Genomic DNA, 25,488 nt, shown 5'->3' with positions numbered 1-25,488 from the left:
AAACAGAAGAGCCAAAACTACTTTGAAAAAGAAGAAAAAAGTTAGAGGACTCTATCAGGTATCAAGAGTTAATATAAAAATAAATATAAAATAGCAAGCAAGACAGTGTATTATTAGTACCAAAAGTGACAAATTGATCAGTGGAACAGAATAGTCTAATTATATATATATATATAATATATATAATATATATATATATTATACACACACACACACACATATATCCCCAATTGATTTTAACAAAGGTGAAAAAGCAATTGAGTGGAAAATGATAGTCTTTTCCATAAATGATGTTGGAACAATTGGATAGCAACATAAAAAAAAAAAAAAGGAAGATTTTTCAGTGTATAATGTACTGTATAAAAAATTAAATTTGTTTTATGGAACTAAATGTAACATAAACTATAAAACTTGTAGGTGTAAACCTTGGACAAATCTTTGTGAATTGGAGTTAGGTAAAGATTTCTTAGCTGTAACCATGGAAGGACTTTATCCAGAAAATAAATATAAATATACAATTCTCTCTCTGTGTGTATGTCGGTTTTGCAAACCCCATATATGAAAAATTACTTTCATTATAATTAAGAGCTCTGAAAACTTAATAAGAAAACAATCCGATAAAAAGTGGCAAAAGTTTTGAGCATCCATTTTACCAAGGAAGATATATGGATAATAAATAGGCACATGAAAGGATGCTCAACACCATTAATCATTAGAGGAATATAGATTAAAGCTACAATGAGGTGCCTATTAGAATTTCGAAATTAAATACTGACTGTACTAAGTCATTACTAGGATGTAGAGTAACTGGAACTCTTATACACTGCTGGTGGGAATGTAAAACCACTTTGGAAATAGTTTGGTAATTTTTTTTTAAAGTTAAACATATATTTACCATGTGGCTCAGCCATGCCAATGCCAGATATTTATACCTAGAGATATGAAAGCACATAGTTATACAGAGATTTGTATGTGAATGTTTATAGTATTTTTAGTAGTAGCCAAAAAACTGGAAATAATTTGAATGCTGACAGGCGAATGAATAAAGACTGAATGAATATAGAGTATCCTGACAGTGGAATATGGCAATTAAAAAGAATGAGTACTGATATACACACAATGTGGATGGATTTTAAAACAATTACGTTGAGTTAAAAAGCCATACCAAAACAAAATACATATTGTATGATTCCAACTATAAAAAATACTGGGAAATGCAAAGTAATGTGTGGTGATAGAAAGCAGATCAATGTTTGCCTGAAGACTGGGAAGTGGAGTGGAGGCACAGAGAGGCGTGGAAGAATTAAAGAAGGACATGTGGAGAATTTTAGAGTGATGGATATGCTCGTTATCTTAACAGTAGTGACACTTCATGGCTTTATGAGTATATCAAAAACCTATCAAACTGATTAAATAATTTTATCGTAGTTCCATTATATCTCAGTGAAGCTCTTTGAAAAAAATTTAAGGTAGAAATATCACACATGCTTGGCACAATGCAGACATTTAGTAAATAGTAGTTTGTTTAAATTATTATTTTCTCTGTCATACTATTAGATCCTTGAAACCAGAAGCTATATCTATTTCTCTTTTTATCCTCAACTTGTAGCATGGTACCTTATACATAAGAGGTGATCTATAATATTTTTGAACATGTAAAAGTAATGAATCTTGAACAATTGAATGTAAAGAAAACACCCGATGAGGGCCTAATAGTACGCTAACGAACACCATGTGTCTATAAGATCTGAAATATTTATTCTGTACATTCTCTTCGGATGGAAGGTTCTAACAATACAAGTCCTATAAGTAAACACCCCTGTATGTATTTTTCTCATTTTGTTTTTATTGTCATAAAATACACTTAACATAAAATTTGCTATCTTAACCATTTTTAAGTGTACAGTTCAGTGGTATTAAATACATTCCCATTGTTGTGCAGCCATCACCACCATCCATCCCCATAACTCTTTTCATCTTGTGAAACTAAAACTCTATACCCATTAAACAATGACTTTCCATTTTCCCCTCCCTCTAATCCCCTGGCAGCTCTAAGTTATGATACTGACTGCTCTAAGTACCTTATATGAGTAGAATTATACAGTGTTTTCTTTTTATGACTCACTTATACTTAGCACAAGGGTCCTCAAGCCTTATTCATGCTGTAGTATATTATAGAATTTCCTTCATTTTTAAGGCTGAATAATACTCCTTTGTGTGTATATACATACCACAGCACAAGTGTTGGTGAGGATGTAGAGACTCTGGACCCCTTCTACACTGTTAGTGGGAATTAAAATGGTACAGCCACTGTGGCAGCTAGAATGGCCATATTTTTGTCAACTGTCAGAATTCCATATTGGTGGCCAGGGGTTCAGGGAACTGAATATGAAAGGAAATGAGAAGGGTGAACAGATAGCTTAAATAGTTTAGTTTTAGGTGACTGGTTTATATAAGAATAGGCTTCTCTTTGCTGCTGTTTTTTTATATAGTCATGGCTTAAATGATTGTGCTGATCTTGAAAGTTAGCTTTGGCAGTATTTTGAGAATCTAGATGTGCAGTCTATTTATAAGGAACTCAGGGAATTGGATTAAATAAGGATAAATCCAAAGTCAAAGGAAAAAGTCTAGACATTGAGGATAGTCACCTCTTCAAGCCATCAGGAAACGGACTTATATTTTAGTTTTATCTTAGGGCTTTTGTTTTTTCTTAAGAATCTGGATACTCCTCTCTAAAACGAGGGCTTACAAGTGGAGTTAAGTGGGTATTCTTAGCTACCAAGAGGAGGGAAAGGGCAGGGCAGTTCTGGAGAATTCATGACAATAGAAAGACTACCAACCCCCTCACCCCCATTAAAAGTCCTTTATTAATTTAGAAATTTTAAACCCTATATATTCTTATTTCTGGTTATTTCTGCATAAAGAAGACCTTTTAACATTTCTTGTAAGCCCTATATGATAAGAATTTCTAGCAGAAGTACAATATTCTTTAAATGAGTTAAAATTACAGTATATTATCTATGCTAATATATATTTTTGGGGTATCATAACACAATAGTGTTTTAACTTTACTACAGCCTTTAAAAACTTACAGTAAAAGTTCATAGTCTTCCTACTGTTCTGTTAATGTCAGTACTAAAATTTATTTTTAAGGAACAACATATTCTCTATAATTTAATTTTGTTGATATTTATGCAATTATGCATTACTAGTTTTCATGTAAGGAATATTATTTTTTAATGGAATATAATTTTTTCTTTGTAAGTTTACTTCACACAATATAACTGTGACATTGTGTTCTTAAATATGTCCTTGTTGTATAATTCTTATATTGAGAAATTGCTGTATTCCGTGCATTTGTATTTGGTATTATTATTTATTAAATAAGATTTGATTTCTAGTTCTGAATAACAGTATCATTTACCAACTTTAGATGGAATTCATGGTAATCCCTAGGATCTAATATATTCTAAAATAGATAAAACATTAGAAATTTTGGCACGCAAGCCCCAAAGGTATTTTCATTCTAAGCCTGCTAGTATGATGATACTTAACTAAAAACGGATTAGTATAAAATGTTCTTTTAACTCTATATTGTTTCTATTTTCCTCTTAATCTTTTTTTAAAAAGTAACTGTAGAAAGCAATCAGAATGATAGCAATATGTATCTGCCAGTCTACTCTCCATTCCCAGCTCCAAATGATTTTTTTCTGAGCCAAGAAGCTACTGACTCACATAGGCAGGTGAGACCTGGAAGGTTTCAGCCAAGAGACCTGTTGTGATGCCTTTCCTCTTCTGGGACAAATTTAAAGCTGAAACAGTGTTAGGGGGCCCTTGGAAAGGATTTGAGGGGAAGGTGACTGACAGAAAAAGACTGCAACCAAGAATCCCATATCCATTCAAATTATTCACCAGTCAGAGTAAAAGAAAGATATTTGCAGATGGACAGAAAGTGAGAGAACATTTGTATCTGAATTCCCTATACAAGAATAATGTTTGAGAAATGAATCCAGTACTTGAGAAATGAAATCAAATATTTTTAAAAGTAAAAATAAAAATTACTTTAAAAAATCCGGTGAACCTAACAATGTATTTTTATCCCATAGTTGAATTGGTCCCTATATTTCACAAATAAAATTAGGAAGTTATATTAGTATATGCGAATGTATTTAGAATGGAATTATATTTCATTTACATTACTGGGACAAATGTAGTATTTTGAACAGATTGGTCTTTTGAACAAAATCAAAAACCTATCCTTATGTTTTTATATCTATGAAATTAATTGCTTTGACTTCATAAATATCGTAGTGATTTAGTTAGAAAGATCCTGAGATTTGGAGCAGAAGGTCTTGATTTCAGTCTGTCATTCACTAGTTGAGGCAAGTTACTAAACTGTTCTTATTCCCTGATTTTCTTTATCTTTGAAATATGAATCCTATGTTATAGCTTATTAGAGGAATTAATGAAGATATAAATATATCTTAGTAGGTGATATTATCATAATTATCAACCATCAAAAATCTTTCCTTCAGAATGGTAATCACCACGTTTTCAAGACAGTAGTTATAAATTGGGGGTGGGGTGCTATAGAGGAAGATTTTGTGGGTAAGAGATTTTAACAATATTGTTAATATTTTATTAGATGTGGGTACTCATTCTATATATTTTTCTATGTCTTACATATTCTTAATTATTAAAAATAATGTTTCCTTATAAAGTACATAAACTTTCCCATGAAATATCTTAATCAATAAAGTGTCTAACATTTTTCTATCAAAGGATGCTGCTTATTGGACCCTCAGAAATGTATGCTTCATAATTCTTAGCTTCATTGGGAACTGCTATTCAGAACATCATTTTCTTCTTGCCTTTCTAGTTATGTTATATTGCACAAAGTATCACGTTTCTATTGTGTGTGTTAAGTAGATGACATAGGCACACAAACTTTCTTGGGATTGGACCTGGCTCTTAGAAGTGCTGTGTGTTCTACACAGTATTAGTCTTTATAGTGACTTAAAGTCTCACGAAAAGTCAAGAAATTTTGTAAGCCTGGAGTTGCAGTTCTGCATGATGACAGTGAGTTAGTGCTGAGTATCAACTGCTTGCTTTGGCAGGGCCGTGTATTCCACAGTTCTCCACACTCTCTGTGCTCCCTGATACTGATGTCTAATGTCATTTCCCTTTATCATCGTAAATGTTTATATTAACTGTTTGGCCCATATAGGCAATTTAGTTTATATAACTGTTAGAAAAATTATTCAGTAAGTGTCAGTCTGCCATTAGAATTTTGCTGTGATATTTTAATTTGATGTCACGCATCCAATACTTTATAAAGCACACTTACATACATTTTCTCTACAAATATATGACATAAAGTACTCTTTTGTTTGTCAGCTCCTCCTCTCACACCCAAACATGTTACCAATTAAATATTTCTCAAATCTAGTTCTTCCTGTCCAACCTTACTGCTACTGCTTCACCTCAGGCTCTCTTTATCTTTCTCCAGGAATTCTTTAATTGCTCCCTAACTGCACTCCTGGCCTCCAGTCACATGCCTTTCACTTCATAAGGCTAGAATGATGTATCAAAGTACAGATCTCATCTTATCACCCTGCTGTTTCAAATTCTTGTTAAGTCCCTCCATCTTCTATGTCAGGGGTCAACAAACTTTTCTTTAAAGGTCTGGTTGATAAATATTTTAGGCTTTGATAGACATAAGTTTCCTGCTATTGTTGAGTTGAGCACAAAAGCAACCACAAACAATATATAAACAAATGGTCATGGCTGTGTTCCAATAAAACTTATTTACAAAACCAGCCACTGGTCTAAGGCTGCAGTTTGTTAACCCCTGTTCTATGTTATAAAAAGCTCTCCCCTGTCTTCCCTCCCATCTCATTTAACTCTCTCCCATCCTGTTTCTTACAGTTCAGAAGCACCATTCAAATTCTTAAACTTTCTGAGCACATGTTTCTATATCCAGTTATTTAATGCTTTTTATTTAAGCTTTATTTCACAAGTAACGAAATATTCTAATATATTTTGTAAAATGTTAATTCTCAAATGATTGTATATAAATGTTTGTTTAGTCACATGCTTACATCTTTATAAATATATTGTGAAGTGTTAAGTATTAAAAATAGTTTTTAACAGGTCTTTCATAAAAATCATAGTCTTGATACAGTCTGTTATAGTTTGGATACCATCAACACATTATCTATCCAAAAATCTCAGAGTAAGGTCGCTGGTAGGAAAGAAGTTAATTTCAACATTATCAACTATATTGAATCAAGGTTTATTGAGAGAACCATATTAGGACAGTTAGTAGGAATTGAAAGCACTTAACTCACATCATGTCCTATCTTTATCACAATTGCTTCTTTCCAGTAGAGTTAGGAAAACAAAGTCTTTAGTTTTAGGATATGACTTGCCTGATGTATTGGACTTTAAGTCGTTGTTTCAATTCTAATAAATCACTTTACATGTTTCCATATGCAACTAATATGTTGTTAAATGTATGGGTTTCACCTCATTATTAAGTTATCGTTATGTAAGCTACTGCTGATTGGTACAATGTTGGGTAGTAAACAAAACCTTTTCCAGTAAAAAGAAAATGAAAGAACTTTATTCTTGCATCATGTTAATGAAAAGTATTATCTGATTACTACAGTGAGAGAGTAGATTGGTAGAACTGCTATGATGCAATTTGTTCAAAGGTAGGTGGATATTAATATTGATTAGAATAAAGTTCTCTAAATTTTCTGATACTGCATAACAGTGCATTAAAGCTCCATCTATTAAAACTGACCTGTAAATGTCTTTTGTGGTTGATTTTTAGCCACCAGCTGAACAAGCTAAAGCCAGACTGCAGCTGGTTCTTGAAGCTGCTGGTAAGTGTTGATAATTAACTTTATTTAAATGAAAAGCTTGAAATAAATCCTGACATGCTTACAGTAGGTCAAAAAGAAAAACACCTATTTTTGTATATCCTCACAAATTTATGAGATCTAGGTTATATATATATGGCCATATTTTACCTTAAATATTTATTACTACAGTATATTACCTAAAGGTCATTCTTTACCTTTTTATTTATAAAATTACATACAAGTCACTTTTATTTTATGTATTTTATGTATGTATTCATTTTATGATTAAAGTTTTCTTGCTCTAGGGTTTTATGTTATAGGATAAAGCTAATTAGTATGATTATCATTTACATAATATGCATTTATTCTTTAGTGGCATTTTGCTTTGAAAAAATATTTTCATTTCATAATTTGAGTATTGACAAACTCTAACTTTAAAAGAAAATATTTATGGTACTTAGTCCAGAAAATATTTGCTTCTATTAATACAACTATATAGAATTTCATTTAATAGTTTTATATAGTTTTCTTTTATTTCTTCATCTTTTAATGATTTTGAAGAATATTATAAAACAAATATGACAGTCTAAACCTCACAGTGTTTAACTGGTTTATATTGGTCCCAGCCATCATCCTGATTTTAAAAAATTTAATGCTGTCAATTCTATTAAGGATAAAAAGCTAGATTCTATATATTTGAGAAACATTCAGAACATCATGACAGTTTTCAAATTAAAAAAATGTATATTGGCCTAGATTAGCAAAGGACAGACCTTAGCTAGATGTAATATTATTTATTAGTTTCTTCTTGTTGATTATATATGTTGTCTCAGCTTTTTCCTCTTATCAGTAACACTGTTATGTACATCCTATTACAAATTGTGCTTTTTAATTTTAGATTATTTTCTTGGGATTGATTACTATAAAAAAATGAGTTTATGAGGTTAGTGGGCATTAATTTTTAGAGCAACTTTTTGTACATTTTTGCTATATTACTTTACAAAAAAAACTGTGTTACTTTTCACTGCCACTGGTTAGGTAACCATTTTTACCAGACTTTGCTTTTTTGATGCCAGTTCTATGAATGTATTGCTTCATAGTATGATATAATGTATTATACCCCTTTGAAAAATATCCAGTACTGCTTTTAATAAGAACTGCCTGGAGAGGGGAAGCAGATGGATGGATAAGGGAGAACTTACTGTCAGGGTTCCAGAACTCTGTTTCAGTGATGAATTCACGGTGTTCATTGTATTGTTAAAAATTAACAATTAAAATAAAAGGAGGGAGGGGAATAAAAAGAACTTGAGCCAGTCTGATGAGGCTTGCAGTTAAAGTCTAGCCTGGTCCTAAGAAGTGGCTGGACGGGAAGGTCCGGCAGTACCCATTCTGTCACATTAACGTTTACTTGAGTTCCCAGGGAAAACACCTTCGATTTGGGGGCCTGGAAACTGGGTACGGGGAAAGGATTAAGACTGTGTGTTGGATTCTTGAGACAGGATTCATTTCAACCTTATAATTACCATGATCTAGTCCATAGGGTTCATATATAGACATCCTGCTGATTAAATTTAGTCTTTTACTCTGTAGGTCTCAGAAGAAAGCTTTGTATATAACCATTGTATTGTTATTTGAATTATTAGTGAATGTTCATAATGTTACTGGTTTGGAAGTAAAATATATTTAGAATATTTGGCAACGATTATTAGTGGTATGATTTTGAAAGAGTAAAATAACATTAAGCAAAATGGATAGGATGTCATGCATATTGTACCAAACATGAATTTGAAGTCAAATTTTATTATATTTATGATTATATTTCATATGTGCTAAACTGTTATATTTTTCTACTTTGCTATGCTGAATCTCTAGATTTAGATAGAATCATTTTTCATGTTCATTACCAAATTGCAATTGAAATCAAATTTTGTGTTTGGTTTAACTTGTTTAAACTTTTAATTCAAGGGTGATGTGAAATTAAGGTTATAACTAAGGTTGCTTTTTTAAAAATCTTCAAATGGCAATAAGACACAGAAGGTTGCAAAATTGTGTAAATTTGTAAGATTGAATCTAAATGGTAACTGCAGCTAATGATTTACTCTGTGGTACTAAGTCCAAATACAAACACTTTCTGCCATGATGTCTTCTTTTCCTCTTTAGGAATACTTTTATCATTCTTCTATTTAAGATTAAAATTTTTCTTTGACTTCTTTATAGACAATCATTCACCTAGAATTAATGACTCTTATTTTGAAATATTTGTTTATATTTATCCCTTTATTATCTTTCCCACTGCCATCTCCTTACTAGATGCCAAACATTTCATCCAAAGGTTAATCCATTACCTCTTAATTGGTCTCTTACTTCAATTCTGTTACTTCTCCAGAGAGATGGTGGTGAATACAGGAAGAGTTCTAAGTCTGCTTCCTACTCGTTCTGTAACCTTGAACAGTTTGGTGTTTATTGTTTAGCCCACACAGGATGTTTTAAATGGAACATGACAGATGTGTATGTTTTCTAGTTTACCATAGTACTCTAATTATAAAGAGTAATCTATTGTGGTGAAATTCACATAATATAAAATTAATCATTTGTGTTTAAAGTGAACAATTATATATTTAAAGAGGCATTAAATATATTTATAATGCTTTATAACCACCACCTCTAACTAGTTCTAAAACATTTGCATCACTCCAAAGTGAAACTTCTTACTATTAAGCAGTTTTCTCCCCATTCCCGTTACCTCAGCTTCTGGTGACCACTAATTGGCACTCTGTCTCTGTGAATTTATCTATCCTGGTTATTTCATGTAAATGAAATCATACTATGTGTGACCTTTTGTGTTTGGCTTCTTTCACTTAGCATATGGTTTGGAGGTACAGCCATGGTGTAGCATGTGTCTGTTTTTATTCCTTTTTGTGGTTGAATAATATTCCATTGTATTTATATACACTATTTGTTTATCCACTTATATATTGATGGAAATTTGAGTTATTTCCACCTTTTGGCTACTGTGAATAGTGTTATGAACATGCATTTATTTGTACTTGTTTGAGTACCCATTTGTAATTTTGAGGGTAGATACCTAGGAGTATAATAGTGGAATCATTTGGTAATTCTTTGGTTAACATTTTGAGAAACCACTAAACTTTCCCACAGCAGCTGAACCGTTTTACATTTCCACCAGCAATATATGAGTACAGACTCCTATTGTCTCAACTAGATCATGGCACACATTTGAATTCTTGTTTGAAAATATTTAGATTTGGGATTTCTCTATACTATCATTTCCTCATTTGTAAGGAAGGAGATAATAACTACCTTGCAGGGTCGTTGTGAAGATAAATATCATAATACAATAAGTGCCTAGCCTGGAGCCTGGCAAAGGATAGCCACTGGAAATCTTTATTTCTATATACATTTTGTAAATACCATTGCTAGATGATTCTCTCGGCCACCATTTGGTCATGCTACTCCATTGCTCAGAATTATTAATTGGCTCTCTATTGCTTACAAAATCAATTTTACGCTTATATACTTCAGGTTCCAAGGTTCTGTATGGGGGATCTAAAGACTTTTCTGTCTTTATTTCTTAGAATTCTGTGCTTTTTCTCATTGTTCTTTGAGTGATGTGTTTGTTTGTTTGTTTGTTTGTTTGTTTGTTTGTTTTCTACCTGGGAATCTTTGCTCATGATTTTGTTTCTTCTAGAAATGTCTTTCTCCTTCGTCTTCCCTCTTCAAACACTTCAGGACTCATCTGCAATAGAATTTCCACATTATTTCCCTGCCCTTTCCAGCACATGATCTTTCTCTCTTCCTTTGAATTCCTTTTGTCCTAGTCTGTGCATACCATTTAGGCTGATATTTACTCACATACTGCTAATATTAATGTTTAATTGTTTCATGAGTGCTGGATTTATTTTCCCAATGAAATAATAAACTTCTGAAAGTCAGGAACCATATCTAAAATTCTCAAATCATTCCCAGCAGTTTTAACAGCTGTGGTGAGTGGTAACATACCCAAAAGAATTCCAGCTGTTACTTTTTGGTGTATAAGTCACTGAGAGAAACAACAATCTGGATAACTGAAAAGTAAACCTTTAAATTCTGGTGTGCCCTTTATAACCACTGTTTGATGGATTTTTTTTTAACTAATTTTATTATGGTAACATTGGTTAATAAAATCCAGTAAGTTTCAAGTGTACAATTTAACAGTAAAAAAATATATATATATATATAAAAAATATATATATATAAAATATATATATATATATATATATGTATATATATATATATATATATTGCATTGTATGTTCACCTCCCATAGTTCGATTTCTTTCTGTCACCACATATTTGACCCCTTTTACCACACCTACATCTCTCTTTCCCCTCACCCCCTACCCTCTGGTAACCACTAGTCTGTTGTCCGTGCCCATAAGTGTCTGTTTGTTTGTCCTGTTCGTTTGTTGCTTTTAGGTTTATATCCCACATATAAGTGATATCATGTGGTTTTACACTTTTTCTGTCTGGCTTATTTCGCTTAGCATGATTATCTCGAGGCCAGCCACATTGTCACAGTGGCAGTATTTCATCTCTTCTTATGGCTGAATAATATTCCATTGTACATATGTACCACAACTTCTTTATCCAATCATCTGTTGTAGGACACTTCGGTTGCTTGCATGTCCATGTGATCCAGCAATCCCTCTTGGGTATTTACCTTAAAGACTTGAAAACCCATATCCGAAAAGGTATTTGTACACCAATGTTCATAGCAGCATTATTCATGATGGCCAGGACATGGAAACAGCCTAAGTGTTTGATGGATTTTAAAGTAAATGTATGAAAAAATTTTCTGGCTTCAAATGTAGACAATATAGGGCCATAATCTGACATTTTAATCTTAGATTTTAAGGTAGTGCATGACAGAAAAGATAATGACACATGATCATCACAGAGGAGGAAGAAGAATAATAAGTTTACTTAAAAACTTGTATCTGTTACTTTTGCTCTCACTGTTGTTTGACTTTTTAGGATCTCTCCAAATATTATTTAGGTTTTCATAAATATACAGTATCATGTTATGCCAAATATGTTCATGGGTTTGAAGGATTTAGAGGAGAGATTTTTCAGAAATATTTTTCATTAGCATGAAAAGATGACTCTTTTCACAATTAGTTTCAAGGCACAATTTTCTCTAAAATCACTTTAATATTTTAGTTTTAATAAAATTACCGACACATGCAACCTTTAAAATTATATCTCTGGTGTCATAAGAAAAAATAGAAATTGCTTTTAGTGCATGTATGGTAAATCACCTTTATCATAAAAATCTAATATTTCATTTTCTGAATAATGTCTACAACCCTTTGTATTGTGCTTTATAGTTTTCAAAGCACTTTCATAAATCTTTTATCATTTGACTCACATCACTGCATGGAGAGCTAATTAGTTCTATTTTACAAATATCCTGAAAGTGTAAATGACTTGTAAAAGATCACATAGCTAATAAGTGGCAGAACCAGGACTCAAATCCAACGATTTCTGACTCTATTTCTGTCCATAGGTTAAATCCCAGTTATATTGGGAAGAAAGAAGAGTGATAGAAAATTTTACCAAATACATACCTTGTTTTGTTAGGTGTAATGCTATAATTACCTTACAATAAAATAATTTGTATCCTCAATCAAGCCTTTGATTCTGAAATGAGTGCTTTCTAACTGGTAATAGAAGAGGACTAAAGTTTCACTCAAAAATGTCCTTTTCCTTAACTATTAGAGTACTCATAGTAGTTAAATTTCTAATTATTTTGAAAGATCCAGGGTAATGTTTTATGACCATCAATATTTTTGTCTTCAACCTAACTAGAGACATGTATTTCAGAGACCTTCGCTTGGGATAGAAGCTGGTTAAATATTTTAAAACACAGATAAGTGACACACACTTACATACGATATCCAGGTAAGAAGCTGTGCTTAAGTATTAGCCATAGGAGCCCCACTCCATCCCAATTCTTCTGCAGCATGTTAAGCTTAGATATTATTCTTGTAGTTACCTAGTAAGCATCTAGAAGCCAAGTAAGTCCTGACCCTTTCTTTTCATAGCCATGTGACCTTGGAAGTCTCAATATTCCCTCTAAAGTCCAGTATAGCTTTAAGTATTTGTGATTCTGAGAATTACAAATGAGGTTACCATAATAATGCTGTACTGTTTCCAGGGAGCATAGAAAGCCATTCTGCTACCCTGATTTAAAGCTAACAGAGGTTTTGCTCTGTAGGTTTCTGACCACTGATCTGTGGCTCCAAGAAATAGGCTGATTTATTATGAGAGGCTTTCACTGTAGGAGAAGCCTAAAGAAACAGAGCAAATGATAATTTCTATCTCATATAAATGGTTTTCAAAATTTTTTTATTGATGTTGCCTTCTACTTGATTATATATTGATAGTCTAGATTCATATCCAGCTTCACTTCTAACTCTGGGAGCTTGGGCATTTTACCTCCCCTTTACTCCGTTTTACTTTCCTCATCTATAAAATGGAGATATTATTAGTACATAATTGATGAGGTTGTTGTTATGGAGTTTAAATGAGTTAACATTTGCAGACCACTTAGAACAGTGCCTGATACACAGTAAGTATTGAGTCAGTATTAGCAGTTATTCTGAAAGATAATATACTACGGTGGTTAAGTTCTCAAGTCAGAATGCCTGAGTACGTCTCAACTCCATTATTTACTGATAAAACCATGTGAAAGTTGTTAAAGCTTGCTGAAAATCAGTTTTTTTATTTATCAAATGGGATAAATAATGCATATCTTTAGAGTTTTATGAGACATAAATAAGTTAATGTAATTAAGTGATTAGAACAGCACCTAACATGTTACTGAGTGTACTATAAATGTTAGCTAGTAGGAGTAGGAGTTCTTTTTTATGACATCACCACAGTGGCTTTATGAGGTAATGAAAGAAGAGATATTGAGCCAAACATCCTTCTCATACGAGCACGCATATACAGTTAGAAATTATCAAGAATTAAGAATAGTGCTTTTAAAAAGAAACAAACGAATAAAACCTTAAATAGTTTAATTGACTTAGACATTGGTTAAAACATTTTTTCATCAAATATGATTTCTGTAAACTTCAGAAATTCTAAATAAAATGTAATAGCTTTAATGCAAAATCAAATTGATAATGTTAATTTAACTTTCAGTTTCCAATATGAAGACACTTTTTGGCTTCATATTAGGCCAAAAAGATATAATAGTGCTTCCCTAAAGAGAATCATTTAGTAAATAGCTTTTTAAAGTATGTTGTTTGTTTTAGCATCAGTTACACATTTATTTTTGAATGGCTTATTTATTCCTAATAATATTTAGTAAGAAGAAAGCTATCAGCCAGAGTCTGACTTGCCATGTTTGAGCAGATGTTAAGCAGACAGTAGTTGAATGTTAATTTTGAGAGGGTGGTATGCTTAAGCCTAGCTGAAGTATGTTGCATGTGGGCTTTCTAGACTGGAGTACAATGCTGGATCTCTGGGGAGAATTTTAAAGCTAAACCTCTTTCTTTTGGGTCCTCTATATGGACTCTCTCAAGTCAGTATAAAGCAGATCATCCTTAGGCTAAAGCCCTTCAGCTTTTGTTATTGGGCTCTGTAGACCTGTAATTAGGCCTCCTGGCAGGCCTTGCAGGCCAGTTAATGGTCATATGGAGTTTCTGTGAGGCAGACTGGCTTTGTATAAATCCTGGGTACGAATACGTTTATGGGTCACTTCCTACCAGGACCATGCTTTGTCCTTATGCCCTGCGGGCTGACAGGGAGCAGGTTCCCTTGACCATGGACTGTTCAGTTTGCAACTTAAAATCTACTCCACTAATCCCCAGTGTAAACAGAGGATTTAGAAGGGCTTCTGTCACTTACAGTTGCCAATTCACTTGGGTGTCTGCGAATTTATTTTTCTCAGACTTCATTATTGAAAGACTGACAAGTGTATAAGATTTGGATGTTTATATATCAAGTGTGCAGTTTCTTTTTCAGTAGTTTTAGAATCGTTGAAAATCATTTATCTAAAATAGAATTATGTAATGAGGTTTTTTTTAAATTAATCACCTTTTAATATTTCTTAATTTAAGCCATTAAAAAGTTTGGAATGATAACCAACTTTTTCCTATAAGGGAAATTATAGTTTATGTTTTCATGTAAGAATAAAATAATACTATAGAAAGAAATTTACCAAAAAGTGGTAAGTCAAGGAAATAATTCAGAACTCTTTTATACTGTATGTCTTATGTTAGTAAAAATTCCATTTTGATGTAAAAGGGGAAATATGAGATCAGTATATAAAATGCTTAATAAAATGTGTTACATGAAATATTTAAACATTGAGTGTTATTTATTGAGCATCTACTATGTGATAAGCACTTTTATACATTTTTATATCTTATAAATGTTTTTAAATAATTGATCCATGTATTCTAACCAAGCAAAATATGTGGATTTTAAGAAAATTATGATTGAGATTTCTTTCTTTTTAAATTTGATTTAATCCTTTACTTCCTTATGGTTTTCACTTTGTCGCTTGGATTATGTTAAGGTTTAATTCTAAAATATATCTAACCTCTAAGTATGCTCAGCAAAGAATTGTAACCTATCTTCATATGAGCCAGTTTTTCTTCTGGGGGGAAATCAAATGATGAATACTTTCCCAGGTCTCATCTACCATATCGGTGCTCTGTATTTTGCATTTTGTGATGTAAAAATGGTTCATGACAGATGTGGCTGAAAAGACCACATACGTAGACTGTATGATTTTAGTCTGGTGGAACTAATAGGATCACTCATTACATTTTAGACCCTGGGGTTTCTTTTTTCTTTCATAATAATAATAAAAAGAAAAACTGTTTAAATAGAGTGGCCCTTTTTGTGTGCAAGTACAGCATCTTCCCCTAAATTTACAGAGTCAATGGTAACAAATCAACAAATAATCCTTTCTTCCAAAAAAAAATCTTTAATTAATGTTTATTTAATGTTTACTGTTATTTTTAATCATCCTGTCATCCCATAAAGGTGAGATTTTGTTTTATTTTTATAAAGGATTTATTTGAATTTTATTTAGCAAAACTAGAAAATAATTTTTTTAGAAAATTTAAGACCTGTGAGTTAAGTAAAAGTTTTGTAAATGTTGAAATAATTAATAACAACAAAAGTCATTATACAGTTGGAATTCTTGGTGTTTACTTACAACTAGGAGAATCATAGCATAGTCTGTTTTTCTTTTTTAATGTGTATGATGTATTTATTGAAATAGAAACATTGGCACTCTATTTAGGAATTCAAAATAATGAGACTCCGGAACAGAATGAAGTGAGCTATGATCCTATTTTAGTTTTTACCAGAAGTTAATGTTTACAATGAAAAATATCCTTGGTATTATATATCAAAATGCTAATAGTGGTTATTGTCCCTGGTGGTGGAGTTTAAGGTTGTTAAAAAAATTTTTATTTGGCTTGTCTTTATTTTCTGACTTTTTTGTAGTTATGAAAAGACTCTAAAGAGGTATAGAAAAGGTTTAATTTAAACAATAAAATTCCCCAATATTATGAAATTCAGTGAGTTTTGACAAATATATACAGTCATGCAAGTACCACCAAAATTTTTGATAAAGAACATTTTATCTTTATCAGAAATTTCTCTTGTACTCCTTTGAATCAGTTCTCTCTCCCTATCACCTTAGCAATCACTAATCTGCTTTATGTCATTATAGTTTTGCTATTTTCAGAATGCTGTATAAATGGAATCATAGAGTATGTAGACTTTTGTCTGTAGTCTTTCAGTTGGCATGATGCTTTTCAAATTGTCTGCATTGTTGTGAACACCACTTCTTTTTATTGCTGAGTAGTATTCCTTTGTATGGCTGTACCAGTTTGCTTGTTCATTCAGCAATTGGCGGACAGATGCGTTGTTTCCAGTTTATGGTTTTGTTGATTATAACTTATATGAACATTTGAGTACAAGTCTATGTGAACATATGTTTTCATTTCTCTTGAATAAATACTCAGGAATTGGATGGCTTGATTATATAGTTAAGTGCCATTTTAACTTTATAAGAAACTTCTCCTTTCCAAAGTGACGTACCATTTTGTGTTTTCACAAGCAATGTACGAAAGTCCCAGTCGTTCCATATCTTTGACATCACTGATGTTGTCAGCATTCTGTTTAATTCCAGCTATTCTTTTGAATGTATTGTATTTCATTTGGCTCTACTGTGCATTCCTGTGATACCTGATGAAGCTGAGCACTTTTCCATTCAGTCATTTGTCATCTGTATAGTTTTGTGAAGCATCTGTTGTCCATTTATAAAAGAATTATTTATATTATTGACTCATAGATATTTATATATTCTGAATTTATATATTTATATATTCAGATAGGTACTTTATATTTTCTCCTTGCCTATGCCTTGCTGCCTGTTTTTTAAACTGTTTTAATTAATGATGTATATATACATCTTACTTTTTAGTGAGAGTTCTTTGATTTTTGACAAATGCAAACAGTTGTACAGCACCCAGAATCAAGATGTAGAACAATTTTATCATCCCTCAAGATTTCCCCATTCCCCTTTGTCACGAACCTCTCCCACCATTTCTTGTTCCTGGAAACCACTGACCTATTTTTCCGTCCCTGTAGTTTTGACATTTCCAGTATGTTATATAAATGGAGTCATGTATTTTGCAACTTTTTGAGTCTGACTTTTTTGACCTAGCATAATGCCTTTGAGATTTATCCATATTGTTGCATTTATCAATAGTTTATTCCTTTTTTATTACTGAATAGTATTCCATTGTGTGGATTAATCGAAAGTTATTTAGGTTGTTTCTAATGTCGGATGATTATTAATTAAACCAGCACAACATTCTCAAATAGGATTTTGTGTTAACATAAGTTTTTGTTCTGTTTGAGTAAATACATAGGACTGGGATTGCTGGGTAGTGTGATAATTCCGTTTAACTTTATGAGAAACTGTAAACTTCTCCAAAGTGGCTGGACTATTTTGCATTCCTACGAGAACTCAAGTTGTTTTACATCCTTGTTGGTACTTGGAATTATTAGTTTTTATTGTGCTTTGGTCATTCCAGTGGGTGTGTAGAGGTATCTCATTGTGATTTTAATCTGAATTTCTCTCATGATGAATATTGTTGAGCATTGCTTTCTGTGCTTATTTGCCATAACAGATCCTCTTTTCCCATTTTTAAGAATTGGGTTATTTATTTGTCTTTCAGTTGCTGAATTTTGAAAGTTATGTATATTCTGGATAACAGTTCTTTAACAGATGGGAGATTTGCAGGGTTCTTTTGTTTTTTTGGGTTTTTGTTTTTTGGGGGTTTTGGGTTTTTTTTACATTTTATAACATGTTTACATTTTCTTAAAGTGTCTTTTGAAGAGCAGAAGTTCTTAACTTGTTGAAGTCCCCAATTTATCACTTTATTTTATGTATTTTATTTCCAGTGTCATAGCTAAGAAATGTTTGCCTAACCAGAGAATATAAAGTCTTGCTTCTATGTTTTCTTCTACAGTTTCATATTTAAATCTTACATTTAGAACTATGATCCATTTTAGATTAATTTTTTGTATATGGTGTGAAGTATGGGTTGAGGTTCTTTTCTTTGCTTGTGGATACCTACTTGACCCAGTACTATTTGTTGAAAAGATATTTTCTCTCCACTGAATTGTCTTTTAGTTCTGTAAAATAACAATTGAACACATATAAGTAGATCTATCCTGAATTCTCTGTTGTTTCATTGATCTATGTGTCTGTCTGTCCCTTTGCCAGTACCACAATGCCATGATTACTGTAGCTATATAGTAAGTCTTGAAAGCACTTAGCGAGTCCTTTGACTTTTTTCTTTTTTTTTTCAGAATGCTTTTGTTATGCTAGTTCTATGTGTAGGTTTTTGTGTAGGTATGTGTTTTCAGCTCCTTTAGGTAAATACCAACGAGTGTGATTGCTAAATCATATGGTAACAGTATGTTTAGTTTTGTGAGAAACTACCAGACTGTCTTATAAAGTGATTGCACCATTTTGCATTCCCACCAGCAATGAATGTGAGCACTTGTTACTCCACATCTATGCCTGCATTTGGTGTTCTCTGGATTGTTCTGTATTTTGGCTATTCTAATAGGTGTATAATGATATCTCGTTGTTTTAATTTGTAATTTCCTAGTGACACATATTGAACATCTTTTTATATATTTATTTGCCATCTGTATATCTTTTTTTGTGATTTGTCTGTTAAGGTCTTTGGTCCATTTTTTAATTAGGTTGTTCATTTTCTTATTGTTGAGTTTTAAGTGTTCTTTATATATTTTGGATAACAGTCCCTAATCAGATGTTTTTTGCAAATATTTTTATGTTGTCTGTGCCTTGTATTCTCATTCTCTTGACATTGCCTTTCACAGAGCAGAAGTTTTTAATTTTAATGAAGTCCAGGTCATCAGTTATTTCTTTCATGGATCATGCCTTTGGTGATATTATCTAAAAAGTAGTTGCCATACTGAAGAACATCTAGGTATTCTATGTAATTTTCTAAGAGTTTTACCATTTCGTGTTTTATACTTAGGTCTATGATCCATTTAAGTTAATTTTTGTGGAGGGTGCAAGGTCTGTGTCTAGATTAATTTTTTTTTTTGCATGTGGATGTCCAGCTGTTTCAACACCATTTATTAAAAATACTTTTTCTTCTCCATTGCGTTGCCTTTGCTCCTTTGTCAAAATCAGTTGACCGCATTTATGTGAATCTGTTTCTGGACTTTCCACTCTATTCCATTAATCTCTTTGTCTATTCCTTTGCAATACTACACTGTCTTGATTACTGTTGCTTTATATAAGACTTGAAGTTGAGTAATGTCAGTCCTCCAACTTTAATCTTCTTCAATATTCTGTTGGCTATCATGAGTCTTTTTCCTCTTCTTATAGAATTCAGACTTAGCTTGTTGACATTCACAAAATGACTTTCTGGGATTTTGACTGGGATTGCATTGAATCTATAGATCGAATTGGAAAGAACTGACATTTTGACAATATTGAGTCTTCCTATTATAAACATGGAATTTCTCTCCATTTATTTAGTTCTTGACTTTGTTCATCAGAATTTTGTAGTTTTCCTCATATATATCTTGTACATATCTTGTTAGATTTATACCTAAGTATTTTGTTTTTCTGGGTGGTAATGTAAATGGTATTGTGTTTTTAATTTCAAATTCTACTTGTTTATTGCTGGTATATTGGAAAGTGATAGACTTTTGTTCATTAAACTTGTAGTATCCTGCAACCTTGTTATAATTGCTTATTATTTCCAGTATTTTTGTCAGTTCTTTCAGATTTTCTACATAGATGATCATATTATTTGTGAACAAGAACAGCTTTATTTCTTCCTTCCCAACTTGCATATCTTTTATTTTATTTTCTTTCACATTTGCTAGAACTTCCAGTATAATGTTGAAAAGGAGTAGTGAAAGGGGACATAATTGTATTATACCTGATCTTACTGGGAAAGCTTCAAGTTCTCATCATTAAGAATGTTGTTAGCTATAGGCTTTATGTAGCTATTCTTTATCAAGTTCAGGAAATTCCCCTCCATTCTTAGTTTTAGTAAGAATTTCGTTCATGAAGGGATGTTGGGTTTTGTCTAATTTTTTTTTTATATCTGTTGATATGATTATTAGATCTTTTAATATACTGTATCATATTTAAGGATTTCTCAATAGTTAACCACCCTTACTTGACTTATAATTAATCTTATTTGTTAATGGTGTATTTTTTTTAATGTAATGTTGCATTCTATAATGTAATATTTTATTTAGTTTTTGAGTACATTTTTATATATGATATTGGTCAGGAATTTTCTTTTTTGCATCTGTTACCTTCTTCTGGTTTAGATATCAGTATTATACTTCCTTCATAAAAAATTTGTTAGTTTTCTTTAATTTCCATGCTCTAGAATAATTTTCACAGCATTAAAACTATTTTCAAAAGGTTAGTAGATTTCCCCCTATGAAGCAGTATGGACCTGGTGCCTTTTTTGTAGTTGAAAAGTTTCTCTGTTTCTTCTATGAAATTTGGTGTGTTTAATCTTTCTAATCTGTAAAAAGTTTAATTTTGGTAAACTGGATTTTTCTAGTAAATTACTATTTTATCTGAATTTTCAAATGTATAGAGGCCTGCAAAGTAGTCTCTTATGACTAGAGTTTTTCTTTTTCAATGATTATTTCCTCCTATTCAACTGTTATTTTGTATATTTTCTTTGTCAAATGTTTTAATTAAATTTTAAAAGAGTGAGCATTTTAATGATTTATTTTTATCTTTCATTTTTCTATTTTCCAACCTGCTTTTATTTTTATTACTTCCTTATACTTTCTTTTAGTTTGCTTATTGTTCTTGTTCTAGCTTTTTGAGTTGGAAATTTAACTCATTTTTAAATTTTTAGAGTTAAGTTTATAATAATGTTTTCAGTTTTCTCTTATTACTGCTACAAACATATCCCATAAATTCTGAGTATAGTGCTTTGTTATTAGTTTTTAGAAATTCTATGATTTGGGTTTATATCCCGTTTGACCCAGGAGTTATTTAATTTCCAGGTTAAGGGCCTTTTTGCAATATGATTTTGTTATTAATTTCTATTTTTATTATGTTTTAACTAGAGAGTGGTTTGCGTACTATTTCTACTTTATGGAATTTACTGATGTTTTATTTTTATTAATATTCCATGTACATTTGCAAAGAAAGTATACTTCCTATTTGAAAAATATGAAGTTAGAGATGTGTGTGTGTGTGTGTGTGTGTGTTTGTATGCTTTATTGATTATGTTCCTTTTTAGCTCTTCTATATCCTTTTATTTTTTGTCTAATTTACCAGTCATACTGAGAATGTGTTAATCATTCTTATCATTATCTGTTTCTGTCTATACTCTGTGGCATTTTTTGTAGTTTCTACTTTATAAAAGTAATTGCTATGGTATTTGATGCATGGATATTATTAACTATAATATCTTCATCTTGTTTCTTTTAGCATTAAAAAATATCCTTTCATGTCACATTTAATGTTTTTTTAGCTTGAAATCTACTTAGGTATCAGGATCCCAAATTCTGCTGTATTGTCTCCACTTGCTTATTTAGTTTTAACCATTTCTTTTAGACTTTCTGAATTATTTTGTTTTAGGTATGTCTCTTGTGTTCGGCGTATAATTAAGTGTTGCCTTTAAAAATTAATTTGAAAATTTGTTTAATAGGTGAGTTAAGCTTGTTGACATTTGTTGATATGACTAATATTTAAACTCTATTATATCATTTTGCAACTAGTCCCTTTTGTTTTCCCAATAATTGTTTTGTAAGTTTATATCCTTTCAGTGTTAACTCTTGTAGGCATTTAGTGTTTTTATTATTGATTTTTCTCTGTTCTTAATATTTTATCAATATTTGTATCTGTTCTCTTGGTTTTATGTTATTACTAGGGTGATTTTTTTAAATCTTATTTGCTAATTTTAACATATAGAATTTTCAAGTTTTTATTTAGTCAACTCTATAAATTTTTAACCGTATTTTTTTCATCCATCTTTAATTGCATTTAAGCTTAGAAAACTGCCCAGAGTTAGCCAAACTGTGAAGTTAAGGGCACAGTCTTTCATTTTGCTAACACTTCCGACCCCAGTTACAAATATGGAGTTTTCCCCAAACCACCCTCTCAGCTTTGACGATCCTTCCCCGGAAAAACTCAGAGATCAACTGAAAATTACTGTTCTCGTGGTCACATTTATTACAGGGAAATGATGCAAATTTGAACCATCCAATGGAAGAGACACATAAGGCTGAGTCTAAGAGGGTTCCAAAGGAAGTTCCTGTCTTCCTCAGGATGCGTCGCCCTCATCGCATCATGTGTGGCAATAGTCATGGGGTATTGCCAACCCAGGGAGCTTACCTAAGCTTCAGTGTTCAGGGATTTTATCCAAGCATCATTACATAGGCATGACTGATTTATTCATTGCTTATTTCATTGAAGCCAGTCTCCAGGAAGTTGGGCTGACTCCATGTGGCCCAAAGCCCTGAATCTCCAATAGCTAGTCTTTTTGTCATGGCCAGCCCCCATGCTAATACTGTTGGGTGTGGCTGGCTCCTCCCTTAGTCACCTCAATAACGTAAATATCAGACTTGGTCTGAGAGGCCCACCATAAATCATAAAAACACGGTAATTAGCTTTTCAGGAGCTGAAGACAGAGGGCCAGCTCTTTTGGTGTAGTGAACGCAATGCAATATACATATGACATATTATTGAACTGTATACTTGAAACCTATATAATTTTATTAACCAATATCACAGTAAATTTAATAATTTTAAAAAAATTGAAAGGTAGCCACTGTCAAACCCCAGGGCAGCAGAAAATAAACCCTAACCTCTCTTTCCTCCTGCCCTCTAATTCATCTCCCTTCCATGTCTTCTACTGGCCAAACTCAAACAGTAGCTGAAGGGCGAGGTAACCTATTTGGTGCAGCCCATAAAATTAACCAGCCAGTCTGGGTGGAGGTGGTCACAGAGTAGATCAGGATGGGCAAATCAAGCTTATCCAGCACAGCACCTGATGGCTGCTGAAATAAGTTCTGGATAGTCCAAAGAGAAGTCCCACTTACCCTAAGTGCCATTTAGTGACAGTTAAAAAAAAAAAAAGGAAAGGAAAAGCGAAGAGAGAACAGATGTCTTTTAGTAATTAAAAAATGATGACATTTGCTTCTTCCCTTAGATGATTGTCCTCAAGTACTTTTAAAGTAATTGGAGAACACTACAAATTTTACTGTCGCTAAATTAACTTAATCAGAATTTTACATGATAGAGTACTTAGAATTCGTTTGAACAAAAATAAATTGTTCCAGGGCTTATACTAGACAGTGGAAATACAGATTCCTAAGGCAGTATTTCTGCCCCCTTGATACTTAAACAGATCCTTAAAATATCACATAATACTATAAACCATTCATCTATTTTGCAGATATTTGAGACCCTACTATGTGTCAGGGAAAGTATAAAGTGCAGTAGAAACATAGAAAAACACCTTCTGCCTGAGAAATCAGAGAAAAGTCTTATAAAATGAGTGTAACTTTAATAGCACTGAAGAGAGTACAATTTTGTTTTTTGTTTTTTCCTACCTGGTCTCCTTATAAATCATAGGCATTAAAACTCAGTTATAAGAAGCATAGTATCAGCCTTAGTAATAAAGTCCTTTTGATACAATTATTGAAAGAATATTTATCATTGCCTTATTAAATATGGAGAAATAAGTGTGCCATTTTTTTCCAAATGGTTTCATTTGCTCATGTTTTCTTTGTTGACCCAAATGAATGAAATTAGAATAAACAATCTCTAAGTCATTTGTAATCATGAACTGATTAATGGAGTTTGGTTTCATAGCCATTATTCATTCACGAACACCTGATATCTTTCCCATAAACAAATTGTGTTTGTCCAAATTAAGAAATTAAATGAAGCATTTGATGAGTTTATGATTGACCCTTCTAACTCACAGCCCATTAGTCAATGTCGTTATCATAGAAAACTGTTTGACTAATGTGCTGTCTAAAGAAGCATGTGGATTTATTATGACTTCTGATTAATGCTTGCTGCAAGCCAAACTACTAGATTATAATAATTTTTTGATTCTCATTTTAGCAGTCATTGACGAATTTCATCTCTGATGAAATGCGCTTATGTCCCATTAGATTTAGAGATGATTACAAGGTATTGAGTGGGTAAATTTTTAAAGAATTATATGTTTTAGAAAACAGATACAGTATATGCTTTAGAAAGGCAATTTTTTTTAAAAAGCAGTTTAGCATCTTTTAACTTTGAGGATATAATCTTTCTCTTTAAGAGTAAAGAGCCATTATTTATATTTTTAAAAACTAAAACTTATTCATTTATTTAAAAAAATAGGAAAAGTATACTATATGAATTTCTAATATTTTATTTAAATTATACAAGTTTTAGTCATTTTAAATATTTACTTTAAAATTTTATGTAATCCTTACTTATTTAATACATTTCAGCTTTGCCAGTAAAGCAAATCCCTGTTTACCAATTTATTCTCATTATAAAGTTAGAACAAGAGTTCCCCCTAAAAAAAGCTCTTTCATAGACTGATACAGTTAAGCCACTGTTAACCTCGGCCTTGGAGTAAGATACCTGCTTGAGGCTGCATTATAGGACCAACACACTATTATGAAGAAACTAAAGACCTCAAGTATGGCCAAGTTTTTTTTGTTTAATTTGAGAGTGTAGTGTAGAGTGGGTTTTAAAAGTTGAAAACAATGGCATTATCAGAATCCATCTGATTAACAGAGTTTACAAACCAGACAGATAGGCTTTATAGACTTCATTGTAAAGTAAATTGGTTTATAGGTCTCTTAAATTAGGGAAGAAGGAAATAGTTGCTGACAGAAATGAAAAAAAAAAAGATTTTGGAAAAAATCTCTGATTACCTTTTTACCATGCAAATTGTGGTGATCCACCAATTTTTCTCTCATGCACATCTTGCTTTCATTAGGAAAATAAAGGAACCTAGCACCAAATAGTATGCTAGGA

General features: G+C 31.9%; 1 protein-coding gene across 3 annotated transcripts in view; it reads left to right on the top strand.

The window, feature by feature from the left end:
- The window catches only part of RSRC1 (arginine and serine rich coiled-coil 1), a 346,237-nt gene that overhangs the window by 192,534 nt on the left and 128,215 nt on the right, over positions 1-25,488 (top strand). For all 3 annotated transcript variants that reach the window (XM_039857718.1, XM_039857717.1, XM_039857719.1), the window contains exon 6: positions 6,839-6,890. In XM_039857718.1, coding sequence (XP_039713652.1) covers positions 6,839-6,890 — 52 coding nt within the window. The remainder of the gene's footprint in view (positions 1-6,838; positions 6,891-25,488) is intronic.

Source organism: Pteropus medius, unplaced genomic scaffold (genome assembly GCF_902729225.1).
Source record: "Pteropus medius unplaced genomic scaffold, Ma_sr-lr_union100, whole genome shotgun sequence".
Lineage (NCBI taxonomy): Eukaryota > Metazoa > Chordata > Mammalia > Chiroptera > Pteropodidae > Pteropus > Pteropus medius.
This window is presented reverse-complemented; position numbering and strand designations above follow the sequence as displayed.